This window comes from Strongylocentrotus purpuratus, unplaced genomic scaffold, assembly GCF_000002235.5.
Source record: "Strongylocentrotus purpuratus isolate Spur 01 unplaced genomic scaffold, Spur_5.0 spur5_scaffold_1, whole genome shotgun sequence".
In the NCBI taxonomy this organism is placed as follows: Eukaryota; Metazoa; Echinodermata; class Echinoidea; order Camarodonta; family Strongylocentrotidae; genus Strongylocentrotus; species Strongylocentrotus purpuratus.
This window is the reverse complement of record NW_022145594.1, coordinates 51830170-51850163: the sequence shown is the minus strand read 5'-3', so window position 1 is coordinate 51850163 and position 19994 is coordinate 51830170. Positions and strand designations below refer to the sequence as shown.

General features: G+C 39.9%; 1 protein-coding gene across 2 annotated transcripts in view; it reads right to left on the bottom strand.

Moving 5' to 3' along the window:
• Nucleotides 1-19994, bottom strand: part of LOC583615 (probable glucuronokinase 2) — a 43248-nt gene that overhangs the window by 8154 nt on the left and 15100 nt on the right. For both annotated transcript variants that reach the window (XM_030978455.1, XM_030978454.1), the window contains exons 9-16: nucleotides 17976-18053; nucleotides 17181-17275; nucleotides 7551-7656; nucleotides 3811-3959; nucleotides 2928-2988; nucleotides 2335-2409; nucleotides 1742-1819; nucleotides 178-425 (exon numbers count right to left, since the gene is read on the bottom strand). In XM_030978455.1, coding sequence (XP_030834315.1) covers nucleotides 178-425; nucleotides 1742-1819; nucleotides 2335-2409; nucleotides 2928-2988; nucleotides 3811-3959; nucleotides 7551-7656; nucleotides 17181-17275; nucleotides 17976-18053 — 890 coding nt within the window. The remainder of the gene's footprint in view (nucleotides 1-177; nucleotides 426-1741; nucleotides 1820-2334; nucleotides 2410-2927; nucleotides 2989-3810; nucleotides 3960-7550; nucleotides 7657-17180; nucleotides 17276-17975; nucleotides 18054-19994) is intronic.

Here is a 19994-nt window from a genome sequence, read left to right as displayed (position 1 = left end):
TGTTGGAGCATTCAAAATTGATAAATATTTGCCCAAAGAGGGAGAAAAAAAAGTTTAAAAAAAAAAAAAAGATTTCCAACCTACCCATGTTTTGGCACCTAAAGGGAAATACAACATCATTTTTTTAGAACTTATCATTATTATTACTAAAATTCTGTGAAATCTTTTAATCCCTACCTGGCTAGATCGGTAAGATTAGCAAAGGTCTTCATTGCCTCATGAACATCCTTATCTCCCGCTATCCATCTCTCTCTCACATCATGATGAATCTTCCCTGAATCACTGGGGTTCCTGATGTAGGCCAACCATAGACCAGGGATCAGGTCCTGATCTATGTACTCATAGATCCCATGGCCCTGTCGCTCCATGATGGTCTGAGAGAAGTCCATGTAGACAGCTCCATGATAGACCTGGATCACACGGTCCTGGAAAACAAACAAAAGTCAAATAAACAGTGAGTTTGTTAAATAGATTTAAGGGATATTACAAGAAGTGGAGTATAGCTACCAACTCTAGTGTTTCTTTCACTCATAATTAATTACCATGGCTCATAAATGATGAATACAGCACATTTCTCAGTACCGTAAATCTCCGTGTATAAGGCGCACCCCTATTTTGTTGTTTTGTTGCCGAAAACCCACGCGGGGAAGGACCTTCATTTTCCATCCAGGTGCAGTAGAAGTTGTGAACTTGTCACAAATAATAGTAACAACAGTCTAAGGCTTCATGATACCAAGTGTCCCACACCAGCCTCTTCACATCACCTAGCAGAAGCACTGTGTTCTATGCCAAACATCAATAGTCATGCATGATATGAATAGCATCCTCTATCTTTCTAATAATGGAGTACCTAGGATAGAACCTTGTGGTACACCATTTGTTATAGAAAACATATGCGACTTGCCAGGCATAGCGCCATAAATCGAAACTAAAAAAAAAAAAAAAAAAAAGTGCGCCTTAAACACGGAGATTTACGGTATACATTTCCATGCTGTATTGGCACTTCAAATCAAGCCTCAATACTTACCTCTTTGAAGCAGATGACTTTCTTTTTAGGAGGCTGCCCCTTTTAATGTTTTTCTTGTTTGATTTAGTTGTCTTTTTTTATGTAACAGAAATAAGGTAAAATCCAATGAAATTATCATCATCATCATGTTTTACTCTTTGCATATATACTTTCATGTTCATACACAGTACATATACCTTGTTCTCAATGGTAGCATTATACCTAATTGGAAGTTGTACAAGTGTTCGCACACATTAAAAAAACATACCCTGGCCCCATTTTACAAAACTTGTCATCGGTAACAAAAGACAGTTTTGATTATAAGCTAGTGAAATCCTTTCTTCTTATTGGTTAACAGCAGATTTGTCACTGAATTTTGTCATTTGTCATTGAAAACAGGCTATGTGAAACAGGGGTTGTTTCACAAAGATCATAAGTTGAACTCATCTCTAAGTTGGACTTAAAAGTTATGGAAAGCCGTTAGCATCTATGAAAATATTTAGTAAAAGTTATTTTAAAGAGCATAAAATGTTGATTCAAATCATTCAAATTTTCTATTATCAAGGATATTTCATGTTCTTGATGTGGAATTTATAAAAAGTCTAAAATATTTGAATTTTTGCTTTTGAATATATTTAATTTTAAGGCTACAAATGGCTCTCCATAATGTTTAAGTCCAACTTAGAGTTAAGTTTGACTTGGGATCTTTGTGAAATTGGTCCCCTATGATCTTACCTGTAGACCTGCACTGATGAAGAGCTCATCAATCTCAACATCTAGGATGAACTGAGGCTGCAGAGGCTTCGGAAGGTCCTGAAGATACAACGATGGACTCATTCTAATCAGAATATTCATGGACTTATTTACCACAAAGTCTAGAATGAAGACATTGTTTAAGCCACATTTGTTTTATTTCAAAGAATGAATAAAGACTTAAAGCCCATAGGCACTAGTTTGGCAAGGAGGGATTAGACCACCCAGGAAGGTCACTGACAGGAGGCTATCTAATCAACTCAGCCCTCAATTGACATAAGATAAAGAGGATCACGGGGGACCAATGGTCACCGATTAGGCATTGTTTTCTATATAGAGGGCACAAGTAGCTACAAGTAGTACAGTGGGCCTTTAAAGAGAGGTTAAGTTCTGGTAAGGGTAATACATACACTGTAATCTTTACCCATTTTTCTTTAGGTAAAGAATATCTTAGTATAAATTTCCCCTGAAAAGGAACAAAATGCCCTATTAATAGAAATATCTGAAAAGGGCCGTGATTAAAATCATCAAAGGCACTGCTTGGATAACTATCGACTTACATGAATGGAACTTACTGAGTTATTGAGATCAAAGAAATGCATCAGACATCTGAGAGTGGCTGCTACAATGGCACTGCTACCAGCCAATCCCTGGGAGAGAGAGAGAGAGAGAGATGGGAGGGAAGGTGGAGGGAGAGAAAGAGAGAAAGAGAGAGAGAGAGGGAAGAAGAGAGAGAGGAGGGAGGAAACGTGGAAAGACAGAAGGGGTGGGAGGGAGGGGAGAGAAAGAAAGGGAGGGAGGGGGAGGTAAAGACAGAAAGAAAAAGGGAGGGAGAGAGGGTGACCGTGAGAGAGAGAGAGAGAGATAAGGTGGGGGGGGGGATGTTATTTTTCTAGTGTATCATGTTTAACACTACAGAATATATACAAATTAAAATTGCAAGACAAAACATGATTACTGCATTTTATCATACAAATTATTCATAAAAATATGGTATATACACACATTATAATTCTCATTCCTAAAGGTCCAATACCTCTCCAGAAATTGACAAAACAGAAAATCTTTATTCCTTGATTGGCAAGACAAAGGAATGGCTGTCATGGAGGTATTGATAGATTCATCTCTGACTTCAAGAGTTATGCTAAAGTTCTTGACTTCTCCTTACCACTTGTCGAGGAATGTTGGTGTCGTATTTCAGCTTGAAATTTCTCTTGGGAAGGGCAATCCTAATTGAATTGAAAAGAAGATGATATATAACATCAAATCAACTAAGATGACACTGTGATACTCATGTATATGTTAAATGTTAAAATGAAATACCTATTCTGTCAACCTGAGAATGTTTTTGTATTTTACTTATACAGCAGAGTTTAGAAATACTATTATCTCTTGTTAATTTCATCTTTGAATGAAATCTCATAAACTTTATGTATAACTGCATGTTTTAACATTGCTTTGTTCTTAATGTGCTTTTATTGTAAACTAAATGTAATTCACTTCTTTGGCTGCTATTATCATCATTTTTAAATAAACTATTCAACAACAATCATACCACTTGCACAGCAATGAACGCTGAGTCCAGTTTGAAAAAAACCTCTTCCAAGAAATTATAGTATCGTAACACTACTGCATATGAAGGTAAATTTCAAGAGCTTATCCTAACTAAGGAGGGGCATTTTGACCCCCCCCCCCCCCCCCAAATAAGGATAGGGTTGAAATGTAGAGTAAATCCTTACCCCTACTCTGAACAGCAGTATAGGAGAACATTCACAAGTAGATTGGAGGAAAATCAGTCACATATTGTGTACGCTTAAAGCCCGTCTGTACTAGTTTGGCCAGGAGGGATTGGACCTCCCTGCAAGGTTACTGACAGGTGGTTATCTCATCAAATCAGCTCTCAAATAGAAAAAGAGGATCATGGGAGATCAACAGGCACCGATTAGGGATTATTTGCAATATAGAGGGCGCAAGTAGCTATAAGTAGTGCAGTGGGACTTTAAAACAATGATTCTATTTGTTGAATTGACGGGTACAATTAAGATTGTTACCCTTGTTCTGAGCAGTACTGGTAGAACTTCTTACAGGTAGCTTGCAGGAGTCTCAGCCCTCCTAGGTAGCCTTCCTTACGACTGATCCCATGAAGGTCACCAAGACTACCAAACTCAGTCGGGTCATTCAGAGGGTGCGGCACCAAGATCTGCAACAAGAAATTAATTATTTTATTTCATTATGATTTATTTAAATCCTGTTTGTACTAGTTTGGCCAGGAGGGATTAGACCACCCAGGGTGGTCACTGACAGGTGGCTATCTCATTAACTCAGTTCTCAATTAACATTTGAAAAGAGGATCATGGGGGACCAATGATCACCGATAAGGCATTGTTTTCTATAAAGAGGGAGCATGCGAGTAGCTACAAGTAGTACAGTGGGGCTTTAAAGGGAGGGGGTCTTCAGTTTCCAAGTGCATATATAAGACCATATTTCGCTGACACCACACTTGTTGAAAATACCCTTAATGTTTGTACAAGTCATGCACACTGCAAACCCACTCTTATGCATCTTTAAAGTGACTCGGTAACATTGCTTCAGCTTCTGAAATCCTGGATTTAGCTCATGCTGCAATCATAATTTATAAACCTTTAGGTCAGTTATGAATCCCATAACTTTTACAAGCCGATTGCCTGTTTGATTATAAATATTTATTTCACTATGATTTATTTAAAGCCTGTCTGTACTACTTTGGCCAGGAGGGATTACACCACCCAGGGTGGTCACTGACAGGTGGCTATCTCGTTAACTCAGCTCTCAATTAACATAAGAAAAAGAGGATCATGGGGGACCAATGATCACCGATAAGGCAATGTTTTCTATAAAGAGGGAGCATGTGAGTAGCTACAAGTAGTACAGTGGGGCTTTAAAGGGAGGGGGTCTTCAGTTTCCAAGTGCACAAGGCCATATTTCGCTGACACCAGTCTTGTTGAAAATAATATTAATGTTTGTACAAATCTGCTTACAGCAAACCCACTCCTATGCGTCCTGAAAGACAGGATAATCTTTTCAATAAGAACATTTTGATAGCAAATTCATTCAGAGATCTAGGATCTGTAGAACCCATCAGGGAGGAAGGAAGGAAAGGAATGAGTGTTTTAGCTGTCATGTGTGACATGACTTGCGAGTGTACAGAACTTAAAATTAAGTAACAGTCTAATCAAACATGTACAAGCCCTATAAAATGGGTTCAAGAGTGCAGCCAATGAGAAGCGTCGAAATGGATCACATGTCCGTGCTTGATTTGTACCATATGCACAGGGAGAGCGTTTTGGTGATAAGAACTGTCAATTTCTCAACTTTATACTCATATTGAAGACCCATCTTATAAAACAAATAATACATATGTTTTTTAGATAGGCCATGTTTAATATGCACTGCACTTGGTTAAGTCACTATGGGACGAATAATGAACTTGACAAGTCTTGTTCATTATCCTACTGTGACTTAACTTTCGTGCAGTGCATATTCACTAATGCACTCACGAACATGTATTATTTGTATACGGTCATATCATTATCATTATTACAATTATCATCATCATTAATTGTCACTCTTCAACAGCCTGTTGACCGAGAGAAGATGAGTTGAGATAAAGAAAGCTTACCAGCTTGGGACTCTCAATGATGGTCACCTCGGCCCAGAAGAGAGAGAGAGAGAGAGAGAGAGAGGGAGGGAGGGAGGGAGAGAGAAGATGAGTTGCAGATGAAGAAAGCTTACCAGCTTGGGACTCTCAATGATGGTCACCTCGGCCCAGAAGAGAGAGAGAGAGGGAGGGAGGGAGGGAGGGAGAGAGAAGATGAGTTGAGATGAAGAAAGCTTACCAGCTTGGGACTCTCAATGATGGTCACCTCGGCCCAGAAGAGAGAGAGAGGGAGAGAGAGAAAGACAGAGAGAGAGAGGGAGGGAGAGAGAACATGAGTTGAGATGAAGAAAGCTTACCAGCTTGGGACTCTCAATGATGGTTACCTCGGCCCAGAAGAGAGAGTGAGAGAGAGGGAGAGAGGGAGAGAGAAGATGAGTTGAGATGAAGAAAGCTTACCAGCTTGGGACTCTCAATGGGCGTGTTTATGCTTCACTTTTTCTGGCCAAAATCAGGCATCTGTTACGCGTTTAGTTTAAAACACCGTTGCGTCCATGCTCACTTTTGTAGAATCACCGAAAAACGGCGATCACGATCACCGATCGTAAACTCACAAAAGATGCGTTTACAATTTGTAAACGCGTTTAAATGGGGTCAACGCACTGACCTCTAGTGGGTCTACGTAGCATGCACAGTGAAGGTTTGCGAATCCAGCTGGAATACCAATTAAGGCCACCAAGGGAGAATTGCCTGTAGGAGCCGGAGAAGTAAGCATGAACAGTACATCGTGGAACTGCGATCACGATGGGCATTTATGATGAGCGTTTCAGATCGCTCATTCTGCCTTCAAAAGTGAAGCATAAACGCGCCCAATGATGGTCACCTTGGCCCAGAAGAGAGAGTGAGAGAAAGAGAGAGTGAGAGAGAGGGAGAGAGAGAGAGAGGGAAAGAGAAGATGAGTTGAGATGAAGAAAGCTTACCAGCTTGGGACTCTCAATGATGGTCACCTCAGCCCAGAAGAGAGAGTGAGAGAGAGAGAGGGAGAGAGAAGATGAGTTGCAGATGAAGAAAGCTTACCAGCTTGGGACTCTCAATGATGGTCACCTCGGCCCAGAAGAGAGAGAGAGAAAGAGGGAGAGAGGGAGAGAGAGAGAAGATGAGTTGAGATGAAGAAAGCTTACCAGCTTGGGACTCTCAATGATGGTCACCTCGGACCAGAAGAGAGAGAGAGAGAGAGAGAGGGAGAGAGGGAGGGAGAGAGAGAGGGAGGTGAAGATGAGTTGAAATGAAGAAAGCTTACCAGCTTGGGACTCTCAATGATGGTCACCTCGGCCCAGAAGAGAGAGAGAGAGAGAGAGAGAGAGAGAGAGAGAGAGAGGGAGGGAGGGAGAGAGAAGATGAGTTGAGATGAAGAAAGCTTACCAGCTTGGGACTCTCAAAGATGGTCAACTTGGCCCAGAAGAGAGAGAGAGAGAGGGAGGTGAAGATGAGTTGAAATGAAGAAAGCTTACCAGCTTGGGACTCTCAAAGATGGTCACTTCGGCCCAGAAGAGAGAGTGAGACAGAGAGGGAGGGAGGAAGAGAGGGAGGGAGAGAGAAGATGAGTTGAGATGAAGAAAGCTTACCAGCTTGGGACTCTCAATGATGGTCACCTCGGCCCAGAAGAGAGAGAGAGAGAGAGGGAGAGAGAAGATGAGTTGAGATGAAGAAAGCTTACCAGCTCGGGACTCTCAATGATGGTCACCTCGGCCCAGAAGAGAGAGAGAGAGAGAGAGAGAGGGAGGGAGGGAGGGAGAGAGAGGATGAGTTGAAATGAAGAAAGCTTACCAGCTTGGGACTCTCAAAGATGGTCACTTCGGCCCAGAAGAGAGAGAGAGAGAGAGAGGGAGGGAGGGAGGGAGGGAGAGAGAGGATGAGTTGAAATGAAGAAAGCTTACCAGCTTGGGACTCTCAAAGATGGTCACCTTGGCCCAGAAGAGAGAGAGAGAGAGAGAGGGAAAGAGAAGATGAGTTGAGATGAAGAAAGCTTACCAGCTTGGGACTCTCAATTATGGTCACCTCGGCCCAGAAGTGAGAGAGAGAGAGAGAGAGAGGGAGGGAGAGAGGGAGGGAGGGAGGGAGGGAGAGAGAAGATGATTTGAGATGAAGAAAGCTTACCAGCTTGGGACTCTCAATTATGGTCACCTCGGCCCAGAAGTTCTTGATGGAAACAGAGATGGTCTTACCATGGAAACCATCAGACGGGTTACCCATTAAACCTATCCTGTATACAGAGAGAGAGAGCATTAGAGATTGGAGTATGCCTCGGAGGCTTGCATGCACCCACAAAGCCTCACGGTAACAAAATGCTAGAGCAAGTACAAAGAACAGCGGCTCACTTTGTGTACCTTGAATACACCACATCGCCATCTGCTCTTGTGGCAGCTCTAGGGTGGGACACGCTTTGCATACGTTGAATCCTCGACCAATGCACCCTTCTCTACAAGATCCATCACCGTCTTGTCTCCATACCCGCACAAACTATTGTCATCTCTGCTACATACTTTGGAAGACACGACCACAACCTGAAGTATGTAATTCCTGTTGCAACTATTGACACCTTCAAGTTCTCGTACTACCCAAGAGTAATAAGGATCTGGACCCATATGCCAGGCTCAGCAGTAAATGCCACAGGAATAAATCGGTTATTGAGATAACGCGATCACAAGCTGTTTTTGCATACATAATGTGTGCTGTGGCCTTTGACCTTTGACCTCATGACCCCTAAATCTAATCAGTTCATTGGCTCTGCAAGTAACATACATGACCAAAGTTTGGCAGGAACCCATCAATCGGTTCTTCAGATAACGCGATCACGAGCTGTTTTTGCATACCTAATGAGCCCTGTGACCTTTGACCTTTGACCTCGTGACCCCAAAATCTAATCAGTTCATCGGCTCTGCAAGATACATGCATGACCAAAGTTTGGCAGGAATCCATCTATCGGTTCTTCAGATAACGCGATCACAAGAACGGGACGTACGTACGTTCGTACGGACGGACAACCCGAAAACATAATGCCTCTGGCTACTTCGTAACGGAGGCATAAAAATGGAGATGCCAGAATGATGACATTGACAATGATTAAAACTTTGATTGAAAAATAATGAAACAATATGGTCTGAGGGTCATCCACCATCGTGTTGTTAAACACTATTTCCAATTTAATTTGAATGTGGTGACTTGTCGGTTATGAGCAGAAGGTCATTGCAGGCTTTGATTTTCTATAATACTAGAAGCTGTCTCGACAGTAATTCAACAGATATCTGGGTAGAGACACTTCGTCACATCAAGCTACGAGAAAGTATATCATCATCTCACAGAATTCTACTCGAACACCGCATCAAAATCAGGTAGGACCAACATCCCTTACGTTATGCTTGTTGCACATGAGACGTCTTTCTGATTCCTTCAGTTTGTAATTGTATTGAAAATGATATCGATTATTTATGTATGTTCTAATCTTTGAATGTTTATCCTGAAGTTTGTAGTCTATAGTGTAACGTTTAAACAAAATTTATAAAAACTACCAAACCAACCGAAGATGTCAATTGAGTAACACATTAAAGAATACAGTTTATTATTTAGGAAATATTAAATCTATCAGAATTTTGCTCAAAGATACATGTCACGTTATTCGACGATAAACATTGATTCAACCAATAGGGTATTGCTTATAGCCTTTATATCATCATGTTATTATATTTAGTTGAATCTGGAGATATAGACACCGCTGCTATCGAGGAAAAGGGTGATATGGATGTGTTTGGTTTCTCATTCGGAGGGCAAAAAGTAAGATTTACCATGAATTTCTGATAAGTTATTTCTCACATTTTTAATTACTGTTAGCTCAATATTATTATATGTTACCATTTCTTAAGCTACGGGGTAGGGGTGGACGTGCCCCGGCCACTCATCTCACTGAGTAGTCAGAATGTAGAAAAATCCAGAAAAGGCCAGAAAAGAGAGAAAATGAGAAGAGAAACGAAAAAAGGCATGGACTATCTTCCGCACCATGCCCATATCAGTAGGCTTGTAAAGCTACCACACGAAACAAAAAACGATATAATAAAAAAAATCATGACGTCTAACGAGAAAAAAATAAAGATACAATTGTTTTCATAATAATGTATTATTTTAATGTGTAACGAACGGTGGCCCTCAACGTCATGTTATGAATATTATCGCCCTCCTGAGGCTGAGCCTAATTAAGAATCTTTAGCTGACCAGTTGGGAACTCTCCTAGGATTATCTTTCCCTTGTTCATGCACGCTGTATCATTATTATTGCTATATTGTATTTATATTTCAAGCGCAGACCCTCACGTTTTCATGTAACGTACAGTTAATTTTCGGCTGATTAACTACGTCGTTTTCATGTGTGTTATTTTTATACTTTTATTACAAGGCATCTTCGGAGTAATTGGTAACGTCTAGTGGAACTTGTGAAACAATTACACATCATCATCGTACAATCAACGTCACTCTCATTTCATCCATGACAACGGAAGCTCAGCGTTACTGTGACAGCCACCAACTTCCCTACCCCCCCCCCCCTCCCCCGAATTTTTTTTTTTTTAAAAGGTGGGCTGTATTTCAATTCAATTCAATTCGATTCAAGGTTTATTAAAATATATCTTCGCAGTCGTTGCTAGATGGCTGACTTGCGATAAAGTTCACAGATAAAAACATGCAAAATTACAAAATAAACATATTAACTACAATGAACATAGATTGGCATGAATTTAAAACGAAATAGAAATTAGAGTACAGAATTACAGTTGAAATTATAGTTAAAATAATGTGATATCGATTCAACGCAATGTATGTCGAGAGTATATTAATCAGTTGGCTTTAAAATATATAAACAGAAAACTAAACGGGTTCAAATGTGAGTTCCAGAAAAAAATGGGTTGTTCAAATTATATCAGGAGTTTAGTGATTATTTAAAACCATAATTGTAAACATCTAAAGACAAGACGAGAAATTGCAGAAGATTATATTTCTAATTAAAAACTCAAATTTCGAGTGATAAAAGATAAATTTGTTCATTAGAAGACAGTACATCATCGATTTACAAAGACATGGTAATAAGTTAAATGTATTGCACACATTTTTTAGGAAAGTACACACAAATAAAATTTAAAAAGAAAGATTTTAGGAAAGTACGATATATCAAAAAAAAATCTCTTCTCAAAAAACAGCAAATGGTTACATAATCAAAATAATGCAATTTATATCAATTTCTAATTAAAATGTTAAGTATAAGAGATTAAAATTCTGTGTTTAATAGCCGGACTATGTAAGATATTTCAAACAGATATTATCGCCAAATTATTAATTAATCAATAAATACTCTTATTTATTAATGTACATATGCTAATATACAACTGATATACAACCCTCTCTGTGTACTATATAATTCCAGTTCGTGATATCAATTTGGATTACATAATCGCGGTGATAAATAAAGTGTGTTTATACAAGCAACAGAATTATGTGCTTTGTACTTTCATTTTTGTTCAGTGCTACAGACATTGTTTTGGAAAAACGTGAAGTCGTCATTTCCTGTCGAACTGTGAAAAGTGGAATAAAAGAAATAGTGTGGGGTGTGTGTGTGTGTGTGTGTGTGAATGTGTACATCTTTCTTGCCTAATACTATGACAATGATATAATTAAGACATATATACCTCTACCGTGGCGTATAACGTGAGTTTACCCATGGGGGGGGGGGGGGCATCGGTCTGCATTGGCATAGTGTGATTTCGCCCATTTGGGGGGAGGGGGGGATTGGTCTGCATTGGCGTAACATGGGTTCGCCCATGGGGGGGGGGGGGGCATCGGTCTGCATTAGCTACAGTTTAAGGTGCTGGCCCGGTAGGCTCATCATTCACAGAACACCGTCTCTCAGCCAGTAAAATAGACAAAATTCTAGTTAGACTAAGAGGAGAAAAAAATTCGGTTTCTGACAAAACAAAGCCCTACATTAAAAAAAAAGTTACAGGGCGTCCCGTTCAACTACAGGATAATGTGCTGGCCCGGTAGGCTCATCATTAACGGAACACCGTCTCTCAGCCAGTAATTAACTAGACAAAATTCTAGTTAGACTAAGAGGAGAAAAATTCAGTTTCTGATTAATAAAGTGGCATTTAATCCTCATTTGCATATGCGCACGGGAGATAATATGTCGAGATAATTGGTATTTTGAAAGTTGTTGTATCTTTTATCTTATCTTATCTCGCATGGTATTTACAACAATATTTACAACAGGTAGGGGGTTGTTGTATCTTTCGTGGTGATATAATGGCGGCAATATTTTTTGCCCAGAACCAACTTTGTGCCAATAGACGAGTTAGAAGAAGTTTGTGTGTTGACCGGAAACACCAAAGATGAGAACTTTCTAAGATATTACATGCTAGGATATGACGATTTTAATGCTCTCATCTTAACCAATATACTGAAAGCGTGCCCATAGGAAAGTGAAAAGTATGCCGCAGACCTGCCGCAGATCTGCCGCAGACCTGCCGCAGACTTTTAGTCTGCGGCAAAGAGTATGCCGAAGTATGCGGCAGAAAGAAATTTTGCTGCAGACTTGCCGCATACTAGTATGCCACAGGAACAGTCTGCGGCAGATCTGCGGCAGGATGAAATTTTGCTGCAGACTTGCCGCATACTAGTATGCCACAGGAACAGTCTGCGGCAGATCTGCAGCAGGATGAAATTTTGCTGCAGACTTGCCGCATACTAGTATGCCACAGGAACAGTCTGCGGCAGATCTGCGGCAGGATGAAATTTTGCTCCAGATTTGCCGCATACTAGTATGCCACAGGAACAGTCTGCGGCAGATCTGCGGCAGGGCGAAACTTTGCTCCAGACTTGCCGCATACCAGTACGCCACAGGAACAGTCTGCGGCAGGTCTGCCACAGGAAATCCCATTAAAGTCTAATAGGGCCAATTGAAACCAATCATCTCATGCATATTCATTATTACTTTACACGTGTGACAGAAAAATACATTTATCATGATTTGTTAAGCAAATTAAGACAATGCACATCATTTTTGTGATTTCTATTTTCCTTTTGCCATTATTAACCAATAGATTATTTTGTCTGATCATGTTACAATTACATTCACGTTTAAGCAATAGATATATTGATTACTAACCAAGAAATTATGATTACTAACCGAGAAACAATATACATATTTAGTATATATATGTGTACGAGCCTGTGTCACTTTCATTGTTACTCTTGAATACGCTTCAAATGATCAATGTGATGAAGTTAATACAATTGAGAATAGAATATACCTAATTGGTAATATATATATATATATATTGGTATTACCTAATTGGTAATATCGATATTGCCAAAATCGATAATGAAGTATCAATCAGTTTATCACTGGTTCTTCTACATGCATACTTTATTGCCACGTACTGGATATGAAAGAGTATGCGGCAGGTCTGCAGCAGGTCTATATGAGATATGAATATTCATGACGAAGAGTCTGCGGCAGGTCTGCAGCAAGTCTGCATTGGTGTAGCGCGAGGTCGTCCATGATGGGGGGGGGGGGGGCATTGGTCTGCATTAGGGGGCACTGGGTCACAAAATCTGTGAAATGTGCCATAAGATTAACGCCCTCTCATAAATACCCCCAAAAAGGGGGGGGGGGGGTAGGTTGTTGTTCTCTTATGTACCTGTCCTGTTTGTTTACAATCACGATTTTCACAAATACGGCGCCTCTAATTTTAATGTACTACGCTATGCAGTATGCAAGCCCCGATTTTAAAGGCAGCATCTGCTAGTGAACAAATTCATGTAAATCTAGGTGAAAAAAAAGGTTATGAAATTAAAAATGTTAATTATATTATTCCAGCCAGATGTTGGGTGATAGCTTTCCACATTTAAATTGGAACATGAAAAAAGTAATTAATAAATGGGTCGATTGGAAAACACAATATGGCCTGCTTTTGCAATTAATCTTGCCATTGATGCCTTGTATGCCTATAATTAGGCCCCAAGGATCAAATAGAATTGCACTGAAGGGAAAACAAATGATTGTGACTAGAAACTTTCCCCTTTTTATTTTGCTTGGGGGGGGGGGGGGGGTTGGGGTGCGAATGTGTTGAGTGAAATAGTGGCCGGCCAGATTTTAAAATTTCCGGGGTCAAAATAAAATAGTGCTCACTCCCCCCCCCCTCCCCCCCCCCCCCCCTCCCCCCCTCCCCCTCCCCCCCTCCCCCCCCCCCCCCCCCCCCCCCCCCCCCCCCCCCCCCCCCCCCCCACTGAGCGATCGGCCGGCATGATTTTCACTTTCAGCACACTAAATTTCAAATTGATTTCAAATTTGTGCCTCCCCCCTCCCCTAAGAAATCCTGGAACCTGGGTCATGTAAAATTAGGTGAAAAAAAAGAGTATTGAATCAAAAAATTCAATTCCATTATTCCAGCCAGAGGTTCTGTGATAGCTTTCCACATTTAAATCAAAAAAGATAATCAATAAAGTAATTCCAAGAATAAGTCGATTTGAAAACACCATACGGCCTGCTTTTGCAGTTGATCTTGCCATTGCCCGTCCTTCATAATGTATCAGCGTATAATTTTTTTAATCTATATCGTTGTAAAGCGCATAGTCATGCCTGCCTACAATGGCTCCAACGATAAAATAGAATCGCAATGAATAATGGATAAAACAGTTAGGAAAGCAAGAACATAATGTTGAGAAGATGTGAAAAGGTTGTGAGAGAACAAAACTGGGTGAAATGGTTAGATTATACAGAGGTTATTTGTTTGCACGAAAAACAAATTTCTAGTTTAATGTCAGAAAATCATTTCCTCTTTGCATGCAAAAACTGATGGTCTTCAAGGTTACACTAATCCATATGGAGAGAGAGAGAGTGGGAGAGGGAGAAGGAACATGAGAGTCAGAAAGAGAGACACAGAGAATGGTTTGGCGAGAGAAAGAGAGTGAGGAAGACAGGGAGAGAGGGAGAGGAAAAGAGAGAGAGAGGCAGGAGGAGAACTCGAGAGAGAGAGAGAGTGAGAGAGAGAGAGAAAGACATTTTTTGATTGTGTTCTTCTTAAGTCCTTATTGAACACAAAAGCATTTTCCATAATGATGATCGATGGCTTCCTTCAATAGCGCCGTTGTCCTCCTCTTGCTGTACACCCAGGAACTGCTCGTTTTTAGGGCACCGCTCGGTCGCCGCTGAAGTTTTAGCGTGGAGTTAAAATTTACAATGTCTCATAAACTCAACATTTTTGGTCAGTGTTCGAATCAAGATTATTTTCAATTATTCGTTGTGGCATCGGTGAGATGATGTCGCACCTAGGCACTGGAAAGTCTTGAGGACTGACATGATATACTCAGCGCTCCTGATAGATCGTGAAAGGTTATTCCACAGCTGAGGTCCAGTAAAAGACTCTGTCACTCCAAGCTGTACTCAGCATGATACCACTGCTCAATCAAGGAACCCGTTTTAAGAAGAAATCAAACAGTTTCTTTGTCAAAGTGATTTCACTCAATATCCACGCTGCAATACCAAGAGTTCCGTGCCACAATGGAAGGGTTTGATCAAACTCTATAATGTTCTAGAAGATGTTTCAATAATTCCCATTTTTTAATTAATTGTGTAGATTTGAAAACATGATTACTAACATTTGACGTTCTCAAGCTGAACACTCATTGAAGGATGAGCCGCCTAATCTTTCATTATGTTCGGTTCATCTTGATTACAATTATTCAGTCATTTAGATCATGTGACCAATTAAATGTTTTATGTTTCATGATGTACTCGACTGAGAAAAGGTGGCACGGATCGGGATCGAAATTCTTTCAGAAAAATGTGGTTATCGTTGTCCAACAAAGGGGTACGTGTCAACATAAAAGGGGCACTTATCAGAGGTGGAAAGGGGAAGGGGCACTTTAAAAAATTAATAGAGGCACTTGTCAAAGTAAAAGTGGCACATTTCCTATGTAAAAAGGGACACTTTGGGTTTCTTGAAAAATGGGGGGCACTGTGCCCCCCCCCCCTCCCGGGAGCGCCGCCTCTGTGACATATTCATATTTCCTGCAAAGTTCTACAGAATTTGATGTTGGCTGTACAAAGGATACACTACCTCTAAAACAGGCTACATCCCTCACAAAATCGGTGCCGCGTCTTAGCTAAAATCTGTGAAATATCCAATCAGATTAATGGCCTCTATACTTAAAATAGGGGTCATCCCATAAATACAAACCAGAAGCAATGAAAGTTCATAATCACGTAAAATATGTCAGCCACCTGGATAAATGATTTATACCCATGAATCTATGCATATTAAAATGCTAGACGGCGGGGGGTAGGTTGTTGTTCTTTTACGTACCTGTCCGGTCTGTTCACGATCACGAATACGGCGCCTCTAATTTTAATGTGCTACGCTATGCAGTATGCAAGCCCTGATTTAAAGGCAGTATCCGCTAGTGAACAAGGTCATTGTGGTCAGTGGTTAGAGCGCCCGCCTCATGAACGGGAGGCCGTGGGTTCGATCCCTGGCCGAGTCATACCAAAGACTTATAACAATGGGACCTTCAGCCTTCTAGCTAGGCGCTCAGGGTGGTAATAACATTATGTTATGCAGGGCCCGCTGGAAGAGCAGTTTCATAACTGAAGTAGCTACCCTGGTGTAAATAAAACGTTATTGTTAATATTATTATTATTATTGTCATGTAAAATTAGGTGAAAAAAAAGAGTATTGAATCAAAAAATTCAATTCCATTATTCCAGCCAGAGGTTCTGTGATAGCTTTCCACATTTAAATCAAAAAAGATAATCAATAAAGTAATTCCAAGAATAAGTCGATTTGAAAACACCATACGGCCTGCTTTTGCAGTTGATCTTGCCATTGCCCGTCCTTCATAATGTATCAGCGTATAATTTTTTTAATCTATATCGTTGTAAAGCCCATAGTCATGCCTGCCTACAATGGCTCCAACGATAAAATAGAATCGCAATGAATAATGGATAAAACAGTTAGGAAAGCAAGAACATAATGTTGAGAAGATGTGAAAAGGTTGTGAGAGAACAAAACTGGGTGAAATGGTTAGATTATACAGAGGTTATTTGTTTGCACGGAAAACAAATTTCTAGTTTAATGTCAGAAAATCATTTCCTCTTTGCATGCAAAAACTGATGGTCTTCAAGGTTACACTAATCCATATGGAGAGAGAGAGAGTGGGAGAGGGAGAAGGAACATGAGAGTCAGAAAGAGAGACACAGAGAATTTGGCGAGAGAAAGGTTACACAACTCAATATGGAGAAGGAACAGGAGAGACAGAAACTGAGAGAGAGAGAAAGGATGGGGGGGGGGGGGGGGGGTGGGTGGGGAGAGAGAGAGAGAGATAAAGATAGATAGAGGGAGGGAGAGATATAGATAGAGAGAGAATGAGAGGGAGAGGAAGGGAGAGAGAGAGAGAAGGAGATAGATAGAGCGAGGGAGAGAGAGAGAGAGAGAGCGAGAAAGAGAGAGGAAGAGAAGAGATTTAAATAGAGTGAGAAAATAGAGCACAAGAGATAATTAAGGCAAGTGAAAAGCATACAAATGATATTGGAAAATATTATGAATCCACTACACAAGCAATTTTAATAAAACTTGATACTTCAAACTTGCAACTAGCAGAAACAAAACGGCCAAAACAAAACTAAACACAGGAATTGGTATACAGCTTAATGTTACAGGCATCCAAATCTTTGTAAACGATCTCTTACCTTGCATAAGCTTTGGCTGTGTATGGTACCATACATCTCTGGTCGGTCTGTTTATCTGAGAAGAACAGCAGCCACTTCTCATAGTCAGCTAATCCCTGTATACAAGGAGAAGTATCATAACAGCTAGAATGATCATTTTGAAGGACAGTAAACGCAGGTGTCGTGGTCGAGTGGATACGTCGCCGGACTGTCGATCACAAGGTCCGCGGTTCGAGTCCCGCTGCGGCATTAATGTCCTTCGGCAAGACATTTATCTACATTTGCCACACTTAACCCAAGTGATGTATGTAAATGGGTACCTGGCAGGAATTAATTCCTTGAAATGCTGGAGCGCTGTAATGGCAGCTAGGCTAAAGCCGGGGTAATAATAAGTGCCTCTCGGAATAGAATTTCTAGATGAACGGCGTTATAGAAATGCCTATTATTATTATTATCCCTTTCATGAACATAACCAGGAGCTTAGATCTCTAGAGAAAATTTAGAGTTGGGAATCTCTGACCCCTACTTATTAGTCCTGTAGCCAAATCCACATTATTGGTCTAACCTTGTTTTAGGGTCTATGTTTGTTTTCTTCAATAGATTTTGATTTGAATCTGATTGCTGACACTCTGTCAGCCTTGAGCTTTTTTTTACAAGAAAAACTAAGCGGTTTATATACAAAATTATTGACAAATATATATTTTTTTTGCAGTTATTTTGACACTTGAGAAAGAAATTGAATCAAATTGAATTGAATTGAAATGAATTGAAATGAATTGAATTGAGTTGAAGATTGAATAATGTTTCTATACTCACCACCTGTCCGATAAGCTGGAATCCTGTTGGTAGTTTCATACCGTAGACCTCGTGCTGTGTCTCATTTATCAACCATTGCTGTGCATGGACAGATCAAAAATGAAAATAGTCAGACATTGAATACTAGAACTGCAATCGCATTGCACAAACGTTGTGCATGCATTGACTCCCATGTTTTAACGTGGCAGATGGAAGAGCCTCTCTCGTACTATCCAGAGGAATTTGTTACATCAACCATTGGGATGGGACAGTTCATAATAACAAAACAGTCACACATTGATTATAAAGACATATACAGTTTGCAAATTTTGAACAAAACATGAAGGATTGACAGAAAGTAATTCCCATTACTCTGGGTCAACTTACAACACTAATCTCATTTAAAAAATGAAAACGAAGGGGGGGGGGGGACGGACATAATCCTCCAGACATTCTTCCAAGCACTAATGTTACATGGAAGTTAACCCAGGACCAAAATCCAATTGAAACCAGTTGAAATCTCCAACTGGTTTCAATTGGTTTCAACTGGTTTCAATTGGTTTCAATTGGTTTCAATTGGAATAGAAAATTTCCAGTTGAAACCAATTGCCGAACTGGAAAATATTGTTATGGGTACTCATTTCCAGTTCAAACCAATAAGAAGTGCAACTGGAACCAGTAAGGTAATTTTTCCAGTTACTCAATTGGTTCCAGTTAGAAGTCATTTCCAGTTACCCAACTGGTTCCAGTTAGAAGTTCAACTGGAAACAGTAAGATGATTTTCCTGTTACTCAATTGGTTCCATTAGAATTCATTTCCAGTTACCCAACTGGTTCCAGTTAACATTAATTTCCAGTTAGAAGTCATTTCCAGTTACCCAACTGGTTCCAGTTAGAATTCATTTCCAATTACCCAATTGGTTCCAGTTAGAAGTCATTTCCAGTTACCCAACTGGTTTCAGTTAGCATTCAGTTCCAGTTAGAAGTCATTTCCAGTTACCCAACTGGTTCCAGTTAGAATTCATTTCCAGTTACCCAACTGGTTCCAGTTAGAATTCATTTCCAGTAACCCAACTGGTTCCAGTTAGCATTCATTTCCAGTTAGAAGTCATTTCCAGTTACCCAACTGGTTCCAGTTAGAAGTCATTTCCAGTTACCCAACTGGTTCCAGTTAGAATTTATTTCCAGTTATCCAACTGGTTCCAGTTAGAAATAATTTCCAGTTACCCAACTGGTTCCAGTTAGCATTCATTTCCAGTTAGAAGTCATTTCCAGTTACCCAACTGGTTCCAGTTAGAATTCATTTCCAGTTACCCAACTGGTTCCAGTTAGCATTCATTTCCAGTTAGAAATAATTTCCAGTTACCCAACTGGTTCCAGTTAGAATTCATTTCCAGTTACCCAATTGGTTCCAATTGGAAATATTTCCAGTTACCCAACTGGATCCAATTGAAACCAGTTAATTTGCATATTATATGCTTGTGTGCAGATCAATGTTTTATGTAATTTATTTTGATTTACAATGTACTTATTAATTAATTTTCATTTGCAAGTAATGCATTTGTTTTAGATAAATATAAAGATTAATTAGCAATGATAAGCATGTTCATTAGTAACATATTTTTGTAATTACACAGATTAAAAGTTGATGAGTAAAACACTAACCATGTACAAAATACATCAATTACAAACATATATAATGGCAATGCCTTCCTTGTATTATTATATGGTCTGCATATTATAATGCCCTTTACATTGTACTTAATGTAGACACATATAACAATGTTTCTGTGTTGACATGAGCGATAATTAGTGCAAGAGCTAATTAACTTATAACTAATTAAGTTTATGCCAATTACTGTAAGTTTCAATTGGATCCAATTGAAACCAATTGAAACCAGTTGAAACCAGTTGAAGCCAACTGGTTTCAATAGGGAAATTGGAACAACTGGTTCCAGTTGAAACCAATTAGGCAACTGGATCCAGTTGGCAATTGGTTTCAACTGGTTTCAATTGGAACCAGTTGGCAATTGGTTTCAAC